This window comes from Aquila chrysaetos, chromosome 13, assembly GCF_900496995.4.
Source record: "Aquila chrysaetos chrysaetos chromosome 13, bAquChr1.4, whole genome shotgun sequence".
Taxonomy (NCBI): Eukaryota; Metazoa; Chordata; class Aves; order Accipitriformes; family Accipitridae; genus Aquila; species Aquila chrysaetos.
The window spans coordinates 41,578,687-41,599,227 of NC_044016.1; the positions used below are offsets into that span (position 1 = coordinate 41,578,687).

General features: G+C 64.6%; 3 protein-coding genes across 8 annotated transcripts; 1 reads left to right on the top strand and 2 right to left on the bottom strand.

The window, feature by feature from the left end:
* Positions 1-974: 974 nt before the first annotated feature.
* CAPG (capping actin protein, gelsolin like) lies at positions 975-7,648 on the bottom strand. Of its 6 annotated transcripts, none has more exons than XM_041128358.1 (10): positions 6,823-7,648; positions 4,458-4,521; positions 4,219-4,391; positions 3,985-4,139; positions 3,330-3,422; positions 2,490-2,639; positions 2,301-2,393; positions 1,951-2,083; positions 1,781-1,869; positions 975-1,694 (listed from the first exon to the last, which is right to left on the bottom strand). In XM_041128358.1, exons 1-10 carry the CDS (start codon positions 7,295-7,297, stop codon positions 1,629-1,631), a joined length of 1,491 nt encoding a protein of 496 aa, XP_040984292.1. In that variant the 5' UTR covers positions 7,298-7,648; the 3' UTR covers positions 975-1,628. The 6 variants fall into 6 exon arrangements, with proteins under 6 accessions (XP_040984292.1, XP_029890618.1, XP_029890621.1 ...); XM_030034758.2 differs by having other exon boundaries at positions 3,330-3,497; positions 6,823-7,645; XM_030034761.2 differs by lacking the exon at positions 6,823-7,648 and adding an exon at positions 5,200-5,410 and having other exon boundaries at positions 3,330-3,497.
* Positions 7,649-7,769: 121 nt separating this feature from the next.
* On the top strand, positions 7,770-14,474 carry AEBP1 (AE binding protein 1). Its single transcript, XM_041128371.1, has 21 exons — positions 7,770-8,074; positions 8,297-8,728; positions 8,962-9,033; positions 9,117-9,188; positions 9,326-9,412; positions 9,946-10,041; positions 10,232-10,324; positions 10,435-10,512; positions 10,595-10,669; positions 10,765-10,874; positions 10,955-11,094; positions 11,196-11,280; positions 11,373-11,517; positions 11,625-11,713; positions 11,825-11,948; positions 12,047-12,243; positions 12,329-12,508; positions 12,587-12,929; positions 13,036-13,175; positions 13,261-13,360; positions 13,449-14,474. The coding sequence occupies exons 1-21, from the start codon at positions 7,819-7,821 to the stop codon at positions 13,997-13,999; spliced, it is 3,465 nt and encodes a 1,154-aa protein (XP_040984305.1). The 5' UTR covers positions 7,770-7,818; the 3' UTR covers positions 14,000-14,474.
* On the bottom strand, positions 14,464-20,361 carry POLD2 (DNA polymerase delta 2, accessory subunit). Its single transcript, XM_030034768.2, is given in 11 exon segments — positions 14,464-14,772; positions 14,880-14,981; positions 15,078-15,205; positions 15,322-15,479; positions 15,869-15,949; positions 16,087-16,285; positions 16,538-16,652; positions 16,730-16,853; positions 17,751-17,872; positions 20,126-20,300; positions 20,302-20,361. Coding segments are annotated over 11 exon segments (1,407 nt in total). The 5' UTR covers positions 20,347-20,361; the 3' UTR covers positions 14,464-14,614.
* Between the last annotated feature and the right edge of the window lie 180 nt (positions 20,362-20,541).

Consider the following 20,541-nt stretch of genomic DNA (forward strand, 5'->3'; position numbering starts at 1 on the left):
ATTGGGGTGAAATGCCGGTGTTTTGGTGCGGGGACAGGCAGAGCTCACGTATTCCTAACGTCAGCCGTGAGCGCTAACGTGAAATCTTTTAATAAGGCGAAGCTGAGCCGCATGTGAGAATCACCATGTGTGAGAATCACCTCGTGTTTTCATGACGGGTCACTGTGACCAGGCTTATGCTCCAGAGAAGGGAGCGAAGGCAGGGCTAATGGGATAAATAATTGGCCCCAGCACTAATTATTTGAGTCTAACGAGGGAGGTTTGGTCAGAAAAGCAGCTGGAGGCAGTGGCCGGCAGAGGTGAGCAGGGAGCAATGGGGGTCCTGGGGTCTGGATGGCCGTGGGTGTGTAGGGGGGCTTTAGGGGTGTTTCAGGGGGACACTGGGGGTTTGGGGACACTGAGGACATCGGGGATGCAGGGGCTGTGGAGATGGTGGAGGGGGGGACTTGGAGGACATGTGGACATGGAGGCTGCAGGGACACCAGCATGAGGGGACCTTGGGGATGCAGAGACACTGGCGATTTGGAGACATGAGGGGCCTGGGGACATGGTGGTCTGCGGACGTGGGGACACCAGTGATGTGGGGACACTGGGGACCCAGGACTGGCAGCCAGGTGGGTGCCACAGGCCATCTCCCACCTTTCCCAACCACATTGGGGTTGGGTACTCTTGCAAGGACCAGGGCTCCCTGGTCACTTTAGCACCCATGGGTGCTGCTAGCCCCTGGGGACATGGTACAGCAGCGGGCATCACCCCATGGGGCAGAGGTCTGGTACACTCGTGACACAGGTGGCCCTGCAGGATGCCATGTGGGGTGGCAAAATGCCGGGGTGCTGGGGACATCTTCCTGCTGCCGTCACGGCCCCCACGCTGCTGTAGCCCTGCCCTGTCTGTGTCCCCTCCTGTCCCCAGCCCTGCCCGTGTCAACCCATCCCCAGGGCTGGCACCGCACCCAGAGCAGCGAGACGCAGGACTCGGCACCGTCCCTTTATTCACCAGGGCCTGAGCGCGGGATGGGGGAGACGCGTTGGCACGGGGGTGGCATGGACACAGGCGGCGTGGGCACGTGGGTGGTGTGGGCAAGAATATGATGTGGGCAGGGGGACAGCGTGTGCACAATGATGGGGCACAGAGGTGGCACAGCGTGGGCACAGGGGTGGCGTGGCCATTGGCAGCAAGGTGGTGAGGGCGTGCAGGTGGCAGAGGTACAGCAGCAGTGAGGGTGGGGAGACAGTGTTGGCACAGAGTTATTGTGGGCATGGCACGGGCTTGGGATGGCATGGGCATTGGGAAGGGAATGACATGGGCATGGGGTGGGCAAAGGCAGGGGGATGGGGATGACACGGGCTTGGGGATGGCATGGAGATCGGGATGGCATGGGCATGGGGTGGGCAAAGGAATGAGGATGGCACAGGGATAGCACAGGAATGGAGATGGCATGGGCTCGGGGATGGCACAAGGATGTGAATGGCGTTGGCATGGGGATGAGAATGACAGGGATAGGATGGGCAAAGACACGGGGATGGGGATGGCTGAGCAGGGCGCAGGCATTGGCAGGGAGCTGGCACAGCCGGCACAAGCCTGGTGATGCCGTGGGCTGGGCGCTGGCCCCACGGGCACCCGCTCCCTCACTTCCAGCTGGTGAAGAACTGCTTGAAGAGGGGCGTCTCGCGGCCCTGGGGCAGGATTTCCACCTGCCGGGACAGGGACAGAGAAAGGACGGGGACAGGGTGACATCGCCCATGCCGGCACCCGGGCGCCCCTCGCCACCTGCACCCACCTGTGTCCGGGGCGAGTGGCCCATACGGGCGATGACCTCCTCGGCCACTTTCAGGGCCGCCTGGCGCTCCTGTTCGTTGGCCTTGCGCCCTGCGGACGGGGACATCAGAGCCATGCTGGGGTGGGCCCCTGTCCCCACACCCCCCCCTCCCGGTCCCTGTCCCTGGGCACCTTTCCAGACGTAGACCTTCCCGCCGGCGCCATTGTCCAGCACGAAGCAGTCATCGGAGCAGAGCAGGCTCTGGCTGAAGGGGCTGCTGGCGGCCACCTGGCTCAGGTCCATGCGCCCCGTCGCATCCGACACCTGCCCGCCGACGGGACGTCACTGCGGGGCCACCCTGGGGTCCCTTGGCCGTGCCCAGCCCTGTGTCCTCCCGCATAACCACTGCAGCATTGCCCATCCGTGCCCTGCCCCGGGGCCGCTGCAGTGTCCCCTGGCCATGCCCAGCCCCATGACCACCGTGCTGACCCTCGGCTATGTCCAGCCCTGGCGCCACTGTGGTGTCCCGCAATGGCCTTGCCTTATAGAGGACAGCTGCCCCTGCATTTCTCTGATCGGCCACGATGTCCTCCTTGGGGCTGCCCTCCTGCAAGGTGGGCTTGGGGCCCAGCACCTGCCGGGTGAAGAGACGGGGGGTATCACAGAGCCATCCCCAGGGACACTTGGGTCCCCCTCTCCTCCCAGGGGGGACGTCGGGGCCCCGACGCACCTGGAGCATCTCAGGTGGCTCCTCACCGTCTGCCACGATCTCCAGGCGAGCCTTGCCGCCCCGCTCGCCGTCCCGGATGGCCGCAGCCAGCTCCTGCGCCCTGCTGCGCTCCAGCACGTTGCACCTGGCTCCGCACCAGACAAAGAGGGTCTGGGGATGGGGAGAGGGACAGTGGTGATGGAGCCATCCCATGGTGGCCCCCAACCCACCTAGCCCAAGTTGAGGGTGAAGCAGTCGCTCAGGTTGAAGCTGGCCCAGGGAGGTGCCCCGACGGTGAAATGGACAGCCCAACAGATGGACACCCAGGCAGACAGACAGACACCCACATGGATAAATGGCTCCCCAAATGGACAGATGGACACCCAGAAGGACAGATACCCCTATGGACAGGAGGATGCCCCAACTGATTGATAGACACCCCAAGAAACAGACATACAGAAGGACAGATAGACACACCTATGGATAGACAGATGACCAAGTGGATGGCTGGACACCTGGAAGGACAGACAAATAACCCAGCAGACTGATACTCAGAAGGACAGAAAGACATCCCAGCAGATAGACATCCAGAAAACCAGGCAAACACCCCTATGGATGGACGGCTGCTTTGACAGACAGATGGACACCCCAACGGATGGACACCCAGAAGGACAAACGGCCAGCCCTACAGGTGGACAGATGCCCCATGAAGAGGGACACCCCAACGAGCTGATGGACACGCCAGGGGACAGATGGACACCCAGAAGGACACGTTGCCCTTTGTCCTGCACCAGGCGACAAGGCCCTGGGGGACAGGGAGAGGCACAGCAGTGACAGGGCCACCCGAGGGCCCCCACCCACCTCGCCCAGGTCGAGGATGAAGCAGTCGCCGGTGTTGAAGCTGGCCCAGCTCAGGTCCCGCTCGCTCGCCCGAATATTCTTCTTGCCCTTCACCTGGTAGAGTTTGTGCACGGGGCCGGCGCTGGCGCCAGGGCGGGTGGGCTTGAACGCCGAGTCCACGCCGCCCTCCTGCCGGCATGGGGGTGCTGAGCGCCCAGTGGGGTGCCCAGCACCCAACGGGGATGACAAGCACCCACCATGGGTACTGAGCACCCAGAGATGATGCCAAGCACACACCAGGGAGGCTGAGCACCCATCAGGGATGCTGAGCACCCGGAGGGGATGCTGAGCACATGGTAGAGTTGTTGAGCACCCATCAGGGACGCTCAGCACCCGGAGGGGATGCTGAGCACCCACTAGGGAGGCTGAGCACCTACTGGGGATGCCCAGCACCCAGAGGGGGTCCCACATGCTCAGTGGGGAACAAGCAGGGTGGTGAGGGTGCTGAGAGCTCAGTGGTGATGCTGAGCACCCATCTGGGATGCTGAGCACCCATCCAGAATGCTGAGAGGCTGACTGGGTTGCTGAGAGCCTGGTCGGGATGCTGAGCACCCATCTGGGATGCTGAGCACTGGGAGCACGCCAAGCACCCGTCAGGGATGTCCAGCACCCATACCTGGTAGGTGACGCCGTGGGGGAAGTACTCCATGAAGACGTCGGACTCGTTGCCCTGCACCTCACGGTGCGTCACAGGGCGCTCGCCCAGCAGCGTGTTCAGCTGGGTGGAGAGGAGGGCGCAGGCACCCTGCTCGTCCCGCGAGGAATCCCGGCCTGCGGTGGCAGCCAGCGCTGAGCCCCCCGGTCCCACCGCCACCTCCCTGTACCCCCTCACCCCCCACTCAGAGCTCACCCATCCAGAGGTGGAGGTGGGCTCGCTCATCTGGCCCGTTGTGCAGCACCAGGTAGGCATCCCCCGAGAAGAAGACGCCCCACGTCGCCTCGGGGACCTCCACCGGCTGCAGCTTCTCCACCCGCCATATGTGCAGCCCCGGGCGGGTGACGGAGGGGCCGAAGGGGGAACCGCTGCGGGGCGAGGGGCGGCGTGAGGTGGGGAGGGCTGGGGGAGGTGGGGGGGGACGGTGGTGGTACCTTTTGGGGAGCGCGGTGTACATGGCGTTGGGGAGGTGGTGATGGGTGGGGTGGATGGATGGACCTGTGGATGGAAGGACACCATGAGATGGCTGGTGCAAGGGCTGGAGAGCCAGGAGGTCAAGGACAACCCAATAGGGAGATGGACGCCCTAATGGATACCTGGAAGGACAGACAGACACCCCAACAGATACCCAGAAGGACAGATGGACACCCCAATGGACAGATGGACATCCCAGTGGACAGGTGGACACCCAGAAGGATGTACAGCGACCCGTAAGTACAGATGGATGCCCCTATGGATAGGTGGACACCCCAATGGACAGACAGACTCCGCAATAAATGGACACCCAGGAAGACAGACAGAGCCCCCAACAGACAGACACCCCAATGGCCAGATGTACTCCGACATACAGCTGGACACTTGGAAGGACAGACAGACACCCCTACAAACAGACAGGCACCCTGATGGATAGGGGGACACCTGGAAGGACAGACAGATGCCCTGGCAGACAGACAGACACCCCAGTGGGTGGGAAGCCCCCAGGACAGACAGATGGACGCCCCCAGAGGCACACATCCCATGATGGACAGATGGACACCCCACAGGACACCCGGATGGACAGACAGACACCCTGACAGACACCCCCCCCCCCCAATGGACAGACAACCACACAGACAGACAACCGGACACCCTGGCAGACAGACGGACACCCCGATGGACAGCTGGACAGCCCCTCGTTCAGACGGACGGCAGCGGGCCGTGGCAGGACAGACGGACACCCCAGCAGCCGCAGAAACTCCTGCCAGCCGTGGGACACCCGGAAGGCAGCGGCCGTGACTCAGGCAGCAGGAAAGGGTGGGGACGGGGGGGGGACGGGCCTCGCCCCATGTGGGCCCCCCCCCGGGGTGCACGTAGCCTCCATGGGGCCCCTCACACTAGGGATGGGGGCACCGAGCCCTGGGACCCCCACCCTGGTGGGACCCCCCACCCCACCGGGCTCGCCCTCACCTCTGGGACCCCCCCACCCTGCTGGGACCATCCCACCCTCCTGGGACCCCACACACACTCTCCTGCCCCCCCCCCCCCACTGCTGGGACCGCCCCCCCACCTTGCTGGGACCACCACACCCTTATGGGACCTCTCCACTCTGTTGGGACCCCCACCTTCATGGGACATCCCCCCACTGCTGGGATCCCACCCCACTGGAACCCTCCCAACCTCCTGGGACTCCCGCCACCCTGATGAGACCCTGCCCCATCCTGCTGGGATACCCACCCTCCTGGGACCCCCCCCAACCCACTGGGACCCATCATCACCCAGGGGACCCAGTGCCACCCATGGGCCACCCCCCTCCCCAGAGAGGGTCCCAGCCCTCTGCCCTGCCAGGGGCTGGGGCAGGTCTGTGGGGCTGGGGGGGCTGTATTGGGAAGGGGGAGGCTGTACTAGGTGGGGGGGGGGCTATACTGGGAGGGCTGTATGAGGGGGCTGAACTGGAAAGGGTATGCTGGGAGCTGCACTGGTGAAGTCTGTACTGGGAGGGGTCTATACTGGGTGCTCTATACAGGGGGCTGCACTGGGGGGGATTATACTGGGAGCTGTACTGGTGGGGCTGTACTGGGGGGTGGATTGTACTGGTCTGTGCCGGTGAGGCTGCACTGGGAGGGGGTTGTACTGGGAGTGGGGGAGCTATGCTGGGTCCGGACTATACTGTGGAGTCTGAACTGGGTGGGTGGGGTATACTGGGAGCTGTATTGGTGGGGCTGTGCTGGGAGGTGTTTGTACTGGGGTGCTGTACTGGGAATGGTGGGGCTGTACTGGGGGGGCTGTACTGGGCAGGGGGAGCTCTACTGGGGGAGCCATAATGGGTTGGGGAGGCTGTACTGGAAGCAGAGCTGGAAGCGGGGGGTACTATTGGGGACTCCATGGGGGGGGGGGCTGCAGCAGAGGCTCACTGGGAGGCGCATGGCAGGGGCCTCCCCCCCCCAGTTCCCACAGGCCCTAGCCGCAGCATTGCTGGGAAGTGACTCATGGCTGGGGGGGGGGGGGGGGGGGTCATGCGTGTGACGAATGCGGGCGGCCTGAGCCCGCCACGTGGCCCCACCGGCCACCGCGCGGCCCGGGGAGCCTGCGGGGCCAGGGCGGAAGGGGGGCACCCACCGCACCCCCGTAGCACTTCGGGTGGCAACCTGGGGGGTGCACCCCATCCTTCCCCAGGAGCGGGCTGGGTGGGGGGGTGTCGGGGGGGGAGTGTGGTCACACATGTGCCGCGCATGTGCACTGCATCCCACGTGCAGTGCACGGTCCATCCTTATGTGCAGTGTGTCCCGTGTGCCAGGGTGCGATGCGTGTGCAGGGACTCACATGTAGTGTGTGTCCCGTTTGCAGGGTCTCCACATGTGCAGTGTGTCAGTGCGCTGCTCTGTGCCGTGGTGGGTTTCCCATGTGTCCTGTGTGCAGCGGCACATGTGCCGGTTGGAGATGTTTGTGTGCAGCGCGTGTGCAAGGCTGCAGCGCCTGGGCTCTGTGCGTGCGTGTCCATTTGCACACGCGATATCCCTGTGTCCGTGCAGGGCTGCAGTGCGTGAGCACGGGCTGGTTGCACCCTGGGCCGTGCGCAGGGCGCAGCGTCTCCATCTGCGATGCCTGCAGTGGGTGTGCAAAGAGGCGCAGCGTGTGCACGCGCTGTGCGGTGCGCAGGGTGTCCGTGCCACCGCTGCAGGCACAGTGCCAGCGCCTGTTCCGGTGCAGCGTTGGTGCCAGGCCAGGGCACTGCACGTGGTGCCGCCGGCGGCGTGGTGCCAGCGTTGGTGCCTGCGCGGTGCTGATGTGGTTGCATGGTGCTGGTGCTGGTGCAGTGCTTGTTCCCAACCAGCGCCTTGCCAGCTCCCACGCGGCGCCAGTGCCCATGCAGTGCCAGTGCTGGTGCAAGTGCCGGTCCCCGTGCAGTGCTGGCCCTGTGCGGTGCCAGTGCGGTGCTAGTCCCCGTGCAGTGCCAGGTCCTGGGCAGTGCCTGTTCCCATCAGCACTGTGCCAGTGCTGATGCAGTGCCAGTCCCCCTGCAATCCAGATCCAGTCCCCGGCCAGTGTGGGGCCCTGGGCAGTGCCAGGCCTGCGTAGTGCCGGTTCAGCGTGGGTTCCCCGTGCAATGCCAGTCCCGGGCAGTCCCGGACCTGGTGCAGTGCCGGTGCCATCCCGGTTCCGTGCGGTGCCGGTGGTAGTCCCCGCGCACTGCCGGTGCCGAGCGGGTCCCGCAGGGCCGCTGCAGGTCGGTGCCGCCCCCGGCTCCTGCGCCCGCCCCCGGCCCGCCCGCCCGGGCTCGCCGGGGCCGGGGCCGGGGCCGGTGCGGCGGACGCGGCGATGGGGCTGGCGGGGCCGCCCCGCTCCTGCCTCCTGCTGGCGGCCGCGCTGCTGCCGCTGCTGCCGCCCGGGGCCGCCCCGGGCCCCGCCGCGCCGCCCGCGCTCACCGACGCCGAGATCGAAGCGTTTCTGCGGGGGTTCCTCGGTCCCGGGGAGCGCGGCGACGGCGACGGCGACGGGGAGGGCACCGACCTGCGCTTCGGCACCGACCTGGGCACCGGCACCGGCACCGGCACCGACCTGGGCAACGGCACCGGTGAGGGAACGGCACCGGCACCGGCGGTCGGGGCTGCCTCGGCACTGGGCACCGCCGGGGTCCCGCGGGGGACGGGGGGAGCGGCGGGGCTGGGGCGGGGGTTGGCGGGGGGGAGCAGCGGGACGTGGGGCAGGGCTGGGGGCCGGCAGCGGGAGGTGGGGACCCCCCAGGCCGGCCCTGGCCTCCCCTCACCCTGCCGCGGGGCGGCTGCCCACCCCCCAGGCTCCCCGGGGCGGCTGACGGAGCCTGAGAAACCCAAGAAGGGGAAGAAGGAAAAACCTCCCAAACCCACCAAGAAGCCCAAGGAGAGACCCCGGGGCTCCAAGAGGGACAAGGACCGGGACCGGGACCAGGACCGGGACCGAGACAGGGGCAAGAACAAGGACAGGGGCAAGGACAAGGACAAGCCCCCCAAGAAGCCCAAGGAGAAGCCCCCCAAAGGCTCTGAAAAACCCCCAAAAGGCTCCAAAAAGCCCAAAGAGAAGCCACCCAAGGCCACCAAAAAACCCTCCGGCAAGAAGCCAGAGCCACCGACTACCCCCCCGGAGTCCCCCACCACCCCGCAGCCCCCACGGGGCAAGGATGACACAGGGACACCCTGGTTCCCGGAGCAGCCTTCGCCCTACGAGGAGGAGGAGGATGGAGGTGGCCGAGGTGAGTCTTGGGGGGCCCAATCTCACCACCAGCCAGGTTGGGGGGGGACTTGGCACACCATGGTGTTACCCTGTGTCCAGCTCAGCTCCCCAGTGGCACCCTGTGGGTGTCCCCGCTGGGGTCACGCCCCTCCACCCCCACCAGCCTTCCTCCCCAATGGGATTTTCTTTCGGCTGGGGCTGCTGGGGGCCGTGGGGCTCCCCCAGCCCCTCGCTCTGTGTCCCTGTCCCCAGGGGAGTTGGAGGAGCCACCAAGGGAGCCCTGGGAGCTGGGTCGGGAGGACTATCGCCCCGAGCCCGAGCCTGGTGAGTGCCCTGTCCCCGGGGCCACCTCCCTGCACCCCGGGGCCACCCCCTGCACCCCTTCCCCATGTGCCCCCTCCCCACAGAGGTGCCTGAGGAGCCGGAGCCACCGACGCTGGACTACAACGAGCAGCTGGAGCGGGAGGACTACGAGGACTGTACGGTGCCAGGGGTTAGGCGAGGGGGACCACTGGGGTCCACCGGCCTGGAGGGAGGGAGGGAGGGGCTGTCCCCCCCCCCCACGCCTCCGCCTCGCACCCCCAAAGTCACTGCCACCCCCTCGTTCTGCCCCTAGTCGAGTACATCCGGCGGCAGCAGAAACCCCGCAAGCCCCCAAGCAGGAAGAAACCCGAGAGAGTCTGGCCCCAGCCCGAGGAGCCACGTAAGTGGGGTGACAGTGGGACAACAGGGGGCTGGCACCACTTGGGGTGGGGGGGACAGTCCCCAGCCTTGGCGACCCAGGGGGAGCATCATTTTGGGGCAGACTGGAGCTGGGGTGGGCATGGAGACTGCATGAGGAGTGCAGGGGACCCTATAGGAGTGTGGGCACCCCAGAAGGGCATAGGGATCTCTTGGGGGCATGGGGAGCCCGTGGGGATATAGAGGGATCCTGTAGGGACATGGGCACCCCATAGGGACACAGGGGTCCCACAGAAGCACAGGGGACCCCATAGGGACATGGGGGTACCATAGGGGCATGCTGACCCCATGGGGCCAGAGGGGACCCTGCAGAGACATGGGGTTCCCGTAGAGGCATGGGTGACCCTCGGGGGCACAGTAGAGGTGTGGGGATCCCATAGGGGCATGGGAAATCCCATAGGGACACAGGGATCCCACAGGAGCATGGGGGACCCCCATAGGGACATAGGGGTACCCCGAGTCCATCCCCAGCACGGCCCCTTTCACCCTCCCCAGTGAAGCCGGAGGAGCCACCCCCACAGCCACCCCCACTGCCCATCCCAGTAACCGAAGGGGACTATGAGGAGGGCTTCGAGCAACCTGACTACGATGACTGTGAGTGACAAGCCAGGGCGGGGGGGCAAGGCACCCCAGACCCCCCTCCCTGGGGAGCCCTGCCTGGCCCCATGGGTAGCCATCTCCCCCCGCTGGACCCAGCTGGGCTCCGACTGGTGGCACCCACGCCCGCCCTCCCCCGGCCCTAAAGGGGTGTCCCAGCCCCCCCCCCCCCTTTGCACCCCGCAGTGGCGTACGGGCTGCCCCCCCCCACCGAAGCCCAGGAAACACCCAGACAAAGGGGACGAGATGGAGACGGACGACGAGAAACTCAAACCCTGTGAGAGATGGGCAGGGACTGGGTGCTGGGACGGGTGGCATGTCCCCATGGTGGTTGGCATGTCCCCGGGGGCGGGTGGTATGTTCCCAACAGCTGCTCTCCCACCCCAGGGAAGCCCAAGAAAGGCAGCAGCAGCAAGGAGGAGGAGGAGGACCCTTGGGCAGAGGAGAAGGGCCAGGACCGCAAAGGTGGGTGCCAGCCCCCCCCCCCTGTCCCCTCGCACCCGACCCCCTGGGCTTTGCCCCCCCCCCCACTGTGCCCCTTTTCCAGGAAAACCCAGAAAAACAGGGGGGAAGAAGTGGGAGCCAGATGAGGACGAATGGACCCCTCCAGAGGAGAAGACAAGTGAGTGTCCCTCTTTCCGGGGGGGGGGGGAGCGGGCACCCCACTGGGTAGGGGGATGCCCATCACCTTCCCCGGCCCCCCTCCACTGTCCCCAGGATGCCCCCCCATCGGCCTGGAGTCCCACCGCATCGAGGACGACCAGATCCTGGCCTCCTCCATGCTGCGCCACGGGCTGGGCGCCCAGCGCGGTCGCCTCAATATGCAGGTGAGGGTCGCCCACCCCGCACTCACCCCCTGCACTGGTGGACCCCCCCACCCACATCCCCCTTGCTGTCCCCACCCCAGGCAGGCACCAACGAGGACGATTTCTTTGACGGGGCTTGGTGTGCCGAGGACGACAGCCGGGCACACTGGATCGAGGTGGACACCCGCCGCACCACCAAGTTCACCGGCGTCATCACCCAGGGCCGCGACTCCCAGATCCAGTACGGGGCCAGGGATGAGCGGGAGGGGACGGATCCAGGGAGATGGGGTGGGAGAGCAGCTTGGGGACGCCCCCTTCCAACCTGTCCCCTTCCTCCTACAGCGAGGACTTTGTCACCAGCTTCTACGTGGGCTTCAGCAACGACAGCCAGAACTGGGTGATGTACACCAATGGCTACGAGGAGATGGTACGGGACACCAAAATGGGCTGGTTGTGGGGGGGACGGGGACAATAGGGACCCTCTCCCACCCCACGGCTACATCTCGCCTCCCTCGGCAGATGTTTTATGGCAACGTGGACAAGGACACACCGGTGCTGACCGAGTTCCCCGAGCCCATGGTGGCCCGTTACATCCGCATCTACCCCCAGACGTGGAACGGCAGCCTCTGCCTGCGCCTCGAGGTCCTGGGCTGCCCTCTCTCCAGTAAGAGCCCCCCTCAAAGCAGCAGCTGGGGAGGGTTATGGGGGGGGCTATGGGGGGGGCTTACGGCTCCCTGGCCCCCCACCATTGTGTTTTCATCCCCTCTGCAGCTGTCAGTAGCTACTACGCCCAACAGAACGAGGTGACCTCCACCGACAACCTGGACTTCCGCCACCATACCTACAAGGACATGAGGCAGGTGAGTACCTCCGTGGTGGCGGGCACCTCCATGGTGGTGGGATCCTCCAAGGGGGGTGGGATCGGCCACCTGAGTGCTGCCCCCCATCGCCCCCCCGCCCCGTGCCCACAGCTGATGAAGGTGGTGAACGAGGAGTGTCCCACCATCACCCGCATCTACAACATCGGCAAGAGCTCACGGGGGCTGAAGATCTACGCCATGGAGATCTCTGACAACCCGGGCGAGCATGAGACAGGTGAGGAATGGAAGGTGGGGGGGGGGACCTGGCCGCAAGCCCCTGGTGCAGGCAGGGGTATGGGTAGCGTGCTGACCCTGCCCGTACCCTGCCTGCAGGCGAGCCCGAGTTCAGGTACACGGCGGGGCTGCACGGGAACGAGGTGCTGGGCCGGGAGCTGCTGCTCCTGCTGATGCAGTTCCTGTGCAAGGAGTACCAGGACGGCAACCCCCGGGTGCGGAGCCTGGTGACCGAAACCCGCATCCACCTCGTGCCCTCCCTCAACCCCGATGGCTATGAGCTGGCCCGAGAGGCGGTAAGGGGACGGCAAGGCAGGGGATGGGATGGCGGGGTGGTGGGATGCAGCCCCCGGGCTCACCGCTGCCCCGGGCTGCCCGCAGGGCTCTGAGCTGGGCAACTGGGCGCTGGGCCACTGGACGGAGGAGGGCTACGACCTCTTTGAGAACTTCCCTGACTTGGCTTCGGCACTGTGGGCGGCCGAGGAGAGGAAGCTGGTGCCCCACAAGTTCCCCAACCACCATATCCCCATCCCAGAGCACTACCTGACTGAGGATGCCACGGTGAGCCATGGCACAGGGCACGGCGGCGGGGCAGTGATGGGGAGGTGACGTCTCATGCCGTCATGCCCGCCTCGACAGGTGGCAGTGGAGACGCGGGCCATCATGGCGTGGATGGACAAGAACCCCTTCGTGCTGGGAGCCAACCTGCAGGGTGGGGAGAAGCTGGTGTCCTACCCCTTCGACACGGCCCGGCCCGTCAGTGAGACGCCAGCGGCTGCCGCTCGCCTGCCGGATGACTATGAGGACGATGACCCTGAGCTGCAGGAGACGCCCGACCACGCCATCTTCCGCTGGCTCGCCATCTCCTATGCCTCAGCCCACCTCACCATGACTGAGACCTTCCGCGGGGGCTGCCACACACAGGACATGACCAATGCCATGGGCATTGTGCAAGGGGCCAAGTGGCACCCCCGGACTGGCAGTAAGTGGGTGCCACGCTGTATGGCGTCGGCTTACTCACCCCATGCTCCCTCCATGTGAAAGTGTGAGCGAGCGGCTGGGTGGGCACTTGGCTGTTTGTCTTGCAGGCCTGAATGACTTCAGCTACCTGCACACCAACTGCCTGGAGCTCTCCATCTACCTGGGCTGCGACAAGTTCCCCCACGAGAGCGAGCTGCAGCAGGAGTGGGAGAACAACAAGGAGTCGCTGCTCACCTTCATGGAGCAGGTAGGTGCTGGGATGTGCCGGGCAGGGAGCCAGCAGCTGCCCTGCCTGCCCCACACAGCTTCTCTCATTCCCTTTCCCTGCATAGGTCCATCGGGGCATCAAGGGCTTGGTGACGGACCAGCAGGGAGAACCCATCGCCAACGCCACCATCGTCGTAGGGGGCATCAACCACAACATCAAGACAGGTAGGGCACAGGGTTGGGTGCCAGGCAGGGTGCCAGCAGCACCGCGCTACCTCATTCATACCCCACTGCCTCCCCTCACTGTCTGCAGCCAGCGGCGGGGACTATTGGCGCATCCTGAACCCGGGCGAGTACCGCGTCTTGGCTCGGGCTGAGGGCTACAACCCCAGCGTCAAGACCTGCAGCGTCTTCTATGACATTGGGGCCACCCAGTGCAACTTCGTCCTGTCGCGCTCCAACTGGAAACGCATCCGGGAGATCATGGCCATGAACGGGAACCGACCCATCCGCCGCATTGTGCCCGGCCGCCCCATGACGCCCCGCGAACGCATGCGCCTGCGTATGCGCCTCCGGCACCGCATGCGGCTCCGGCAGCAGATGAGGCTGCGACGTCTCAATGCCACCACAACCGCCAGCAGCCCCACAGCCCCGCCACCCACCACAGCCCTGCCCTTCCCCTTCAGCAGCACTGCTTATGCGCCCTGGAGCCAAGAGCCACCCACAGCTGGCACCTGGGAGATGGAGACCGAAACAGAGGTGGTCACCGAGCTGGTGACGGAGACAGAGGCCTGGGAGCTGGGCACGGGGACGGCGCAGCCCTTCACTACGGCCGAGACCTACACCGTGAACTTTGGTGACTAGGAGATGCTTGTCCCCTCGCTCCTGCCTCAAGCCAAGGCCGGACGCTCGCGGCCGGTTTGGTTCCGCCTGCCACAGGCTCCGGCATCTGCTTCTAACGTCTTCCTCGAGCCCCAGGCAGCCCGCTCCGGGTGGGCTCCAGCTCCTCACCCGCGCTGCTTCCTAGGACTGCAGGGCACGCCATGCCGATGCTCGCCCCAAAGGCTGGGCGGCTGCAGAGCCTCCCCCTTGCCGGGCTCCAGAGCCAGGCGGGAAAGGACGTGCTGCCCCATCCCTCGGGGCTGGGCAGTGCCAGCCCTTGCCTGGCAAGGGAGGGGGTGAAGCAGGACCCAGCCCTTGCCCCACTCCCATCTCCTGGCACAGCAGGGTTGGCAGGGGCGGTCCTGTTCTCCAGGGCAGGGCCCACACGGAGGTAGGCACAGCCCCTGTCCCCTCCACACAGTTTTTTATTACACAAATAAATCAAGTTATATTGGTACGAGCATCTCTTCTCTCCCACGCCCCAGCAGTTCCACACCAGCCCTCCTGGGAGGACAAATGGGAATGACACAAAGGCGATGGGTGCCAGGACCCTCTGAGGGGCCAGGGGTTTATCAAGTCCGTGCCCTGCCTGCTCAGTCAGTGCCCAACCTCCATGTCCCCATCATCATCCTCAGTCCCGAAGCCGGAGAAGCTGATGGGCTGGCAGCTGAGGTCGCGCAGGTTGACGAGGCAGGCGGTCTGCGTGGTGCTGAAGGCGGGCACCGTCACCAGCAGGACCTGCTGTCCGTCCTCCCCTGCAAAGACAGGCAGGCGTAAGGCGGTTGAGCCCCCAGTCGGCACCCTGGCACGAGGTCCCAGCCCCAAGCGAGGATCGGGGGGTGCTACAGGCTGCAGGACTCACCTTTGAGCAGCTTGGACTGGAAGCGGGGAGCATTGCCACAGAAGTAGACATGAGGGCAGTCGGTGAGGATGAAAGGGTCCGATTTGTAAAAGGGGTAGCAGCCTGGGAGGGACGGAAATTAGGAGAGGAACCTGCGCCTGCGCCCCTTCAGAGGGGAAACACCCCCCAGCCTCAGCAGCCACCCAGTCCTCGCCTTACCCAGGGTGTCCGGGGCTGTGGGGCTGATGTGTCCTGCCAGCAGCGTCCACTCCAGGATCTCCAGGTAATCGTCCATGCTGCTGTATTTGAAGATATCACTGACGTTCTGCCCTGACGTCCCCAAAAACCTACATTTTGGGGGAAGGAAGGAGCAAGTACAGCCATCTGAATCTCTGTGACATGCCCCGCGATCCTATGCTGCCAGCAGCTGTCACAGAGCTGGTAGCACACCAGGCTTTTTTACCTGATGCCGTCCACATCAGCCTGGTAGGGGTTGGTGACCAGCTGGAGCGTGGAGTAGGCGCTGGCGAGGGGCAGCATGCAGTGATGCAGCGGCTGCTGGGGCAGTGTATAGTTGGTGGGGTCAAACTCACCGGGCATCACGTCCACGGGCACGGAGGTCTGTGGGCAGAGCAGGGATTACCGGGGACAGCCAAACCACCTTCCTTCAAAGGGGCTCAGAGCAAAGCTGGCCTGCTGCCAGCTCTGCCTTGCTCCCCCATTTGGCTCCTGCTACTTTCCTGCAGGAAGCCCCGCTTGGCTTCACTGCAGAGACCAGATGCCAGGAGAGGGATCTGAAGCTGGGTTATGCACTGCCTCCCCTTCTTGCTGCATTCCCGTAGGCACCAGATGCGGTGCTCAAAAGGAAGCTGGGGGCCGGGGAAGGGGTGTTTGCCACCCTGCACCCCGGGCTGCTGGCAGAGCATTGCATCCCTGCCTCGGGAGCCAGGCTCCCTCCCCCAGAAGGTACCCAATCCCCTGGCCAACCCTATCCCGCTCCAAGCACTCACGCAAAGCTGCAGCAGGATCTCATCCAGCATCTTCACAGCCTCCACACTTGCAGCCTGGGTCTTCTTGGTCAAGTATTTGGCCTGGGTCAGCGGGGAGACAGTGAGGGAACAACCCCATGTACCCTCTGATTCCTCCCTCCCCACCTCCATGGGACTCCCCGTGCCAATCCGGGCCCCGGAAAGCACGGTCAATGCTGAAGACCCCTTCCCGGCCGTACCTTGTTGATAGTGTCCCGGCTCTGCGTGTTCTGGCTCAGCAGGTTCCCCGCCAGAATGACGCGGGAGATCTGCGCAGCGCAGCTCTGCTCGCCCTCGGCGCCCAGCTGCCCCGTCACCACGTCCACCAGCAGCTGCGTGCTCAGCAGGGACTCGCCGCTCCCGCTGCCCAGCCCCAGCCCCGACACCAGCAGGACAAACCTAGGCAGAGCGGCTCGGGCAGCATGCCGTACTCCCCGCCTGCACCAATCCCTGCCTACACGGTGACACCAGGGCTGCCCACACCAAGGGGCTTCAGACAGCCAGGTGTCGGGGGGGATGAGCCCCTGTCCACGATCTCGCTTGGCATGAGGCGCCTACTCCGATGGGCACATGGGGCAAACGGTCCCCAGGCCTTGAGGATACGGCAGGGGACACGGTGCCAGCCCCGCTCCTGTTGCTGCAGAGACTCACCGGTCTGAGCTGGGGCCATTCCAGGGCAGTGGCCGGGGCAGGTCGGCAAAGCAGTGATCCTCCACCAGGAACTTGCCGTCGTCCTGCTCGGAGCCGTACACGGCAAAGATGGTCCCTATGGCAGAGAGCAGGCGGTCAGCCCCTGGCCAGGGCCCGCAAGGTGGCTCCCACTGAGGAGCCATCGTTCCCTACCTGTCACCAGCCTCTGCACCTCGACTGCTCCTTCCAGCTTGATCCGCTGCAGCTCATCCTCCAGGATCAGCTCGTCGGAGGGGTGGATGTACTTGGGCAGGGGTGGCTGAGGCACCAGGTTGTGCTGGGGGGGGACAGGGCAGGCTGTGACGGCCTCAGCAAGGCCAAGCTGCCCCAAAGGGCCTTTCCCCCTCCCGCCAAAGCCCGCTCGTGGAAACCAGAACACGGGCGCGTGACTCACAAGAGCCGCCGGCATGGCCCCCCACCGCCAGCCCAGCCAACGCCTCCGCTGCCGCTTTGAAGGCAGCACTTTGGAGGCCCCGGCAGCTCTCGGCGCTGCTCACCAGCTGCACGCCACCCGGACGAGCTGGTTTCACTTAACGCTTCCCCGCAGCGCCCCAGCGAAGCAAACACGAGCGCAGCTCCTCGGCCAAGAAGGAAGTGGCTCAGCCAGGCAGCGGGAGACGGCGCTCTGGCTCGCCTTGGGAAACGTGTTTGCAATCACCACCCGGGCAAGCGCTCCACTCCCTTTGAACGCTGCCCGGCAGGCATGGTGCTAACCTCATGCCGTGACGAGCAGGCTCCAAACTTCCCAATGTGCTCCCTGAGAGCCGGCTGGGAGCAGATGGGCCCCCGGCACTGCATGGGGATGGTGGAGCTTCCCTGGACGCCCCCCTCATCCTCCTCCCCTGCAGCAGGAAAAGGGGGTTTGCTCTGCCAACCCCACTGGATCCAAACCCTCCAAAGGCAGGAATTAACAACACTAAGCAGGCGCATACATGATACACACTGGCACAAAGGGGTGATACCAAGAGTGGCATCGTCTAAGGATGGGGTAGGCACAGAGAAGATGATACATCGGCTCCCCAGGTCAAAGCCCTGGCAGCTCCCACTTGCTCAGCCACAGCGAGCACGAGGGAAACAATGGGAAACTGGCTGAGGTCCCGATGTGTGTTGGCATGTCCCCAGAGCTGTGTGGAGGAGGTGGGGGGCCCACAGGAGGGAACATTCCTGCTGTTACCTCCTCGCTGATCTCCTGCAGGATGGAGGGCTGCAGCTGCATTGCCTTGAAGAGCGTCCCCACCACGCAGCACTTCTCACCCGCCCGCAGCTCGCAGAGCTTCCTCAGTGCCACGCCGTTCCCTGCGGAGAGAAACGGGGCTCAGGCAGCCTCGGGGATGGCTGCGAGGGCAGGCAAGGCTCAAGGCTGGCCGAGACCAGCTGAAAGGGCCTGAACGTCAAGGCCAGCAAGAGGCGGTGGGGGAACATTGCGAAGCCTCTCACTTTTCCTCGAGGCACGGAGCCGAATCCACATGTGTAGGCCAGACAGGGCCAAGGGAGCATACCAGAGAGCCAGCACTGCCTGCAGGCATTTCCTCTGCGTTAAGGCGGGGAAAAGCTGGGTCATGCTGGGGTCTGGGGGGCCCACAGCTCCCAGCCACCACCCAGGACAGCGTGCAGAGCTCCCGCTGAGCCCGCAGGTCCAGCTCTGCCCGGGAAGGGAGGGCGCACGGGTCCAGGATTGTCCCGCCTGGGCACAGAGCTGGTGCTCTTGCGCTTGGGCATGAGGGGCTGGTGTTCCTGCTCCCCATCCAGGAGGTGACCCAAACATCCCACTCAGATTTGACAGGCAGGAGAGATCATTCACCACCCCCATGTCTGACCTCTGCTTCTGCCAGGGCCAGATCCTCCGCCCGGGATCCCTGCTGGAAGCCAGAATCCCCATTGCAACCAGGCGTTTGGGAAGATCCTGGCATGAAGACAGGCTGCTGGGGAGCGGCAGGGTTTCCTCTGCCTGAAAGGCACAGACAGGTCCCAGGGCGATACGGACTGGGGGAACCAACACGTGCCTCAGGAGGTGCAAAGAGCATTGCGGCCCCAGCGTTTCATCACCTTTGTGGCTGGGGAGCATTTTCAGACAGCAAAAAATGCATCTCCCTCACCACAAGCTGAGCCCAAGACTTCTCACCTCACCCACGAGGACCCAGAGATGCTTCAGGCCCATCCTTTACATAGGACTTTTATTCCTCCCTGTTTAAATCAACCCGTGAAGCCCATCCATCCTGATCCTCAAGCCCTGGAGGGAGGAGGACTGGCTGCTGGGCTGGGCTAGCGCTGTGAGAGCTGCTGGGCTCCTCTCCCAGAACACCACTGCCAAAGCCCGCTGCCATGCCGGCTCCTCTGTCAGGTCATCCTTTCTGGCTGCGGGTGGGTGGGTGACGGTTTTCTCCCTCCAAACTCTCCCTTTGCTAATCATGCGCCTGCTGAACGTGACTCCTGTCTGGTGGAAAGCACCCTGCTGTGATCACAGGCACCCCAGGCTCAGCGGAGCTGGAAACATGGGTTCATCAGTCCCAGGAATGCAAACACTCGGAGTCAGAAAAAACAATCCAGTTTTAGTTTCTTATTCTTGGCTCTAACCCCCCAAATGTGTGTGTTTAGGGGGAGGAGGGCTGCGCTTTCCAGATTTTGCCTGCAGGCACTTCTCGCTGTGAGACAAACCCCAGAAATCTCGTCCCATCACATGACTCCGGGAAGTGGGGCTTTACAAAACCACTGGTTCCTGTCACCCTCGGCAAAATCCAGGGTTACAGCGCAGGGCAGCCGGCCAAGGAACGACATCCGCTGTGGAACCAGCACAGCCCGGCACGGGCTTTGCTTCCCCTCGGCTCCGCGCAGCCCACGGGGCCGGAGAGAGAAAGAAAAACAAGTGGCCAGCCTGAAAACCTCCATAGAAGGGCAAAGCCAAAAGCCTGGCTGGCCTGAGAGGGTGAAATTCGATAACAGGCTTTTACCACGCTCGGGGAGCCATGTGCCGCGCCGAGGCCTGCCAGAAAGCTCAGCCACAGCGCTCTGGCAGCAGCGAGGTGGTTGCTTCATCCAGCGCTGCCGTTACGCCTTCGGATGGAAACTCTCTAGCGCAAGGATCCCACCCGCTAACCGCTAACGCGGCCCCACCAGGCGAGGAAACGGCCCCCCCCTCCGGTGCAAGCGGCGCCTCTCCCGCCCCCCACACCCCGCTTCCTGGCCGGGGTGCCTGCCAGCCCCTCACCCCAACAGACCTCGTGCTTTAGCTCATGCTCCCGACAGCGAGTGGAAGCTTTGACCTGGCCTGGCGAGCAAAAAAATAAATTTTGCCCACGCAGCTGATGTTTAAAGGCGGTTTTAGAAACGTTGAAGGGATGCTCCCAGCTGGGTCAGATACCGTCTGGCAGAGAAAACATCCCCCCAAAAAAACCCATGGCTTATTCAACACCTTAACTTGTGCGTAAGTTTAGGAACCGATGGCCAGCACGCGCCAAAAAATCACCAAAGAGCTTCCAGCAGGCGCTGTGTCGGCCGCACAGCTTTGCCTTCCTTCCCCGAAGAGGGGGCTTATTCCCCAAACCGACTCACCCCACTTCTGTCGCGCCCGCTCCTCCAGGATGGGCCGCATCTCGATGAGGCGGGCGGCATAGATGTGAGCATACTGGCGGCTGAAGCTGCGCTCGCCCAGCCGGAAGGGCTGGGAGCAGTCGGTGTATGCCGAAACCGGCACCCTGGTGAAGGTGGAGGCCTCGGCGGAGGGGGGGGGCCAGCAAACCCTGTGCCGTGGGGGTCGCCTGCTCTGAAAACATGGCGGGTGCCGGGCTGGAGCAGCGGACACGGGAGGATTTTAATGGCGGGGCTGGAAAGCAAACGGGCAAATTAAGGATCCCAGCAAATTAAGGACAGCACATGGCACAGCCTGGCATACCCTCGGCCGTCACCGTCACCCCAAGATGCCGTGAAGCGCTCCCTGGAGGTGGCCCCCACCCCCAAACTGACCCCCT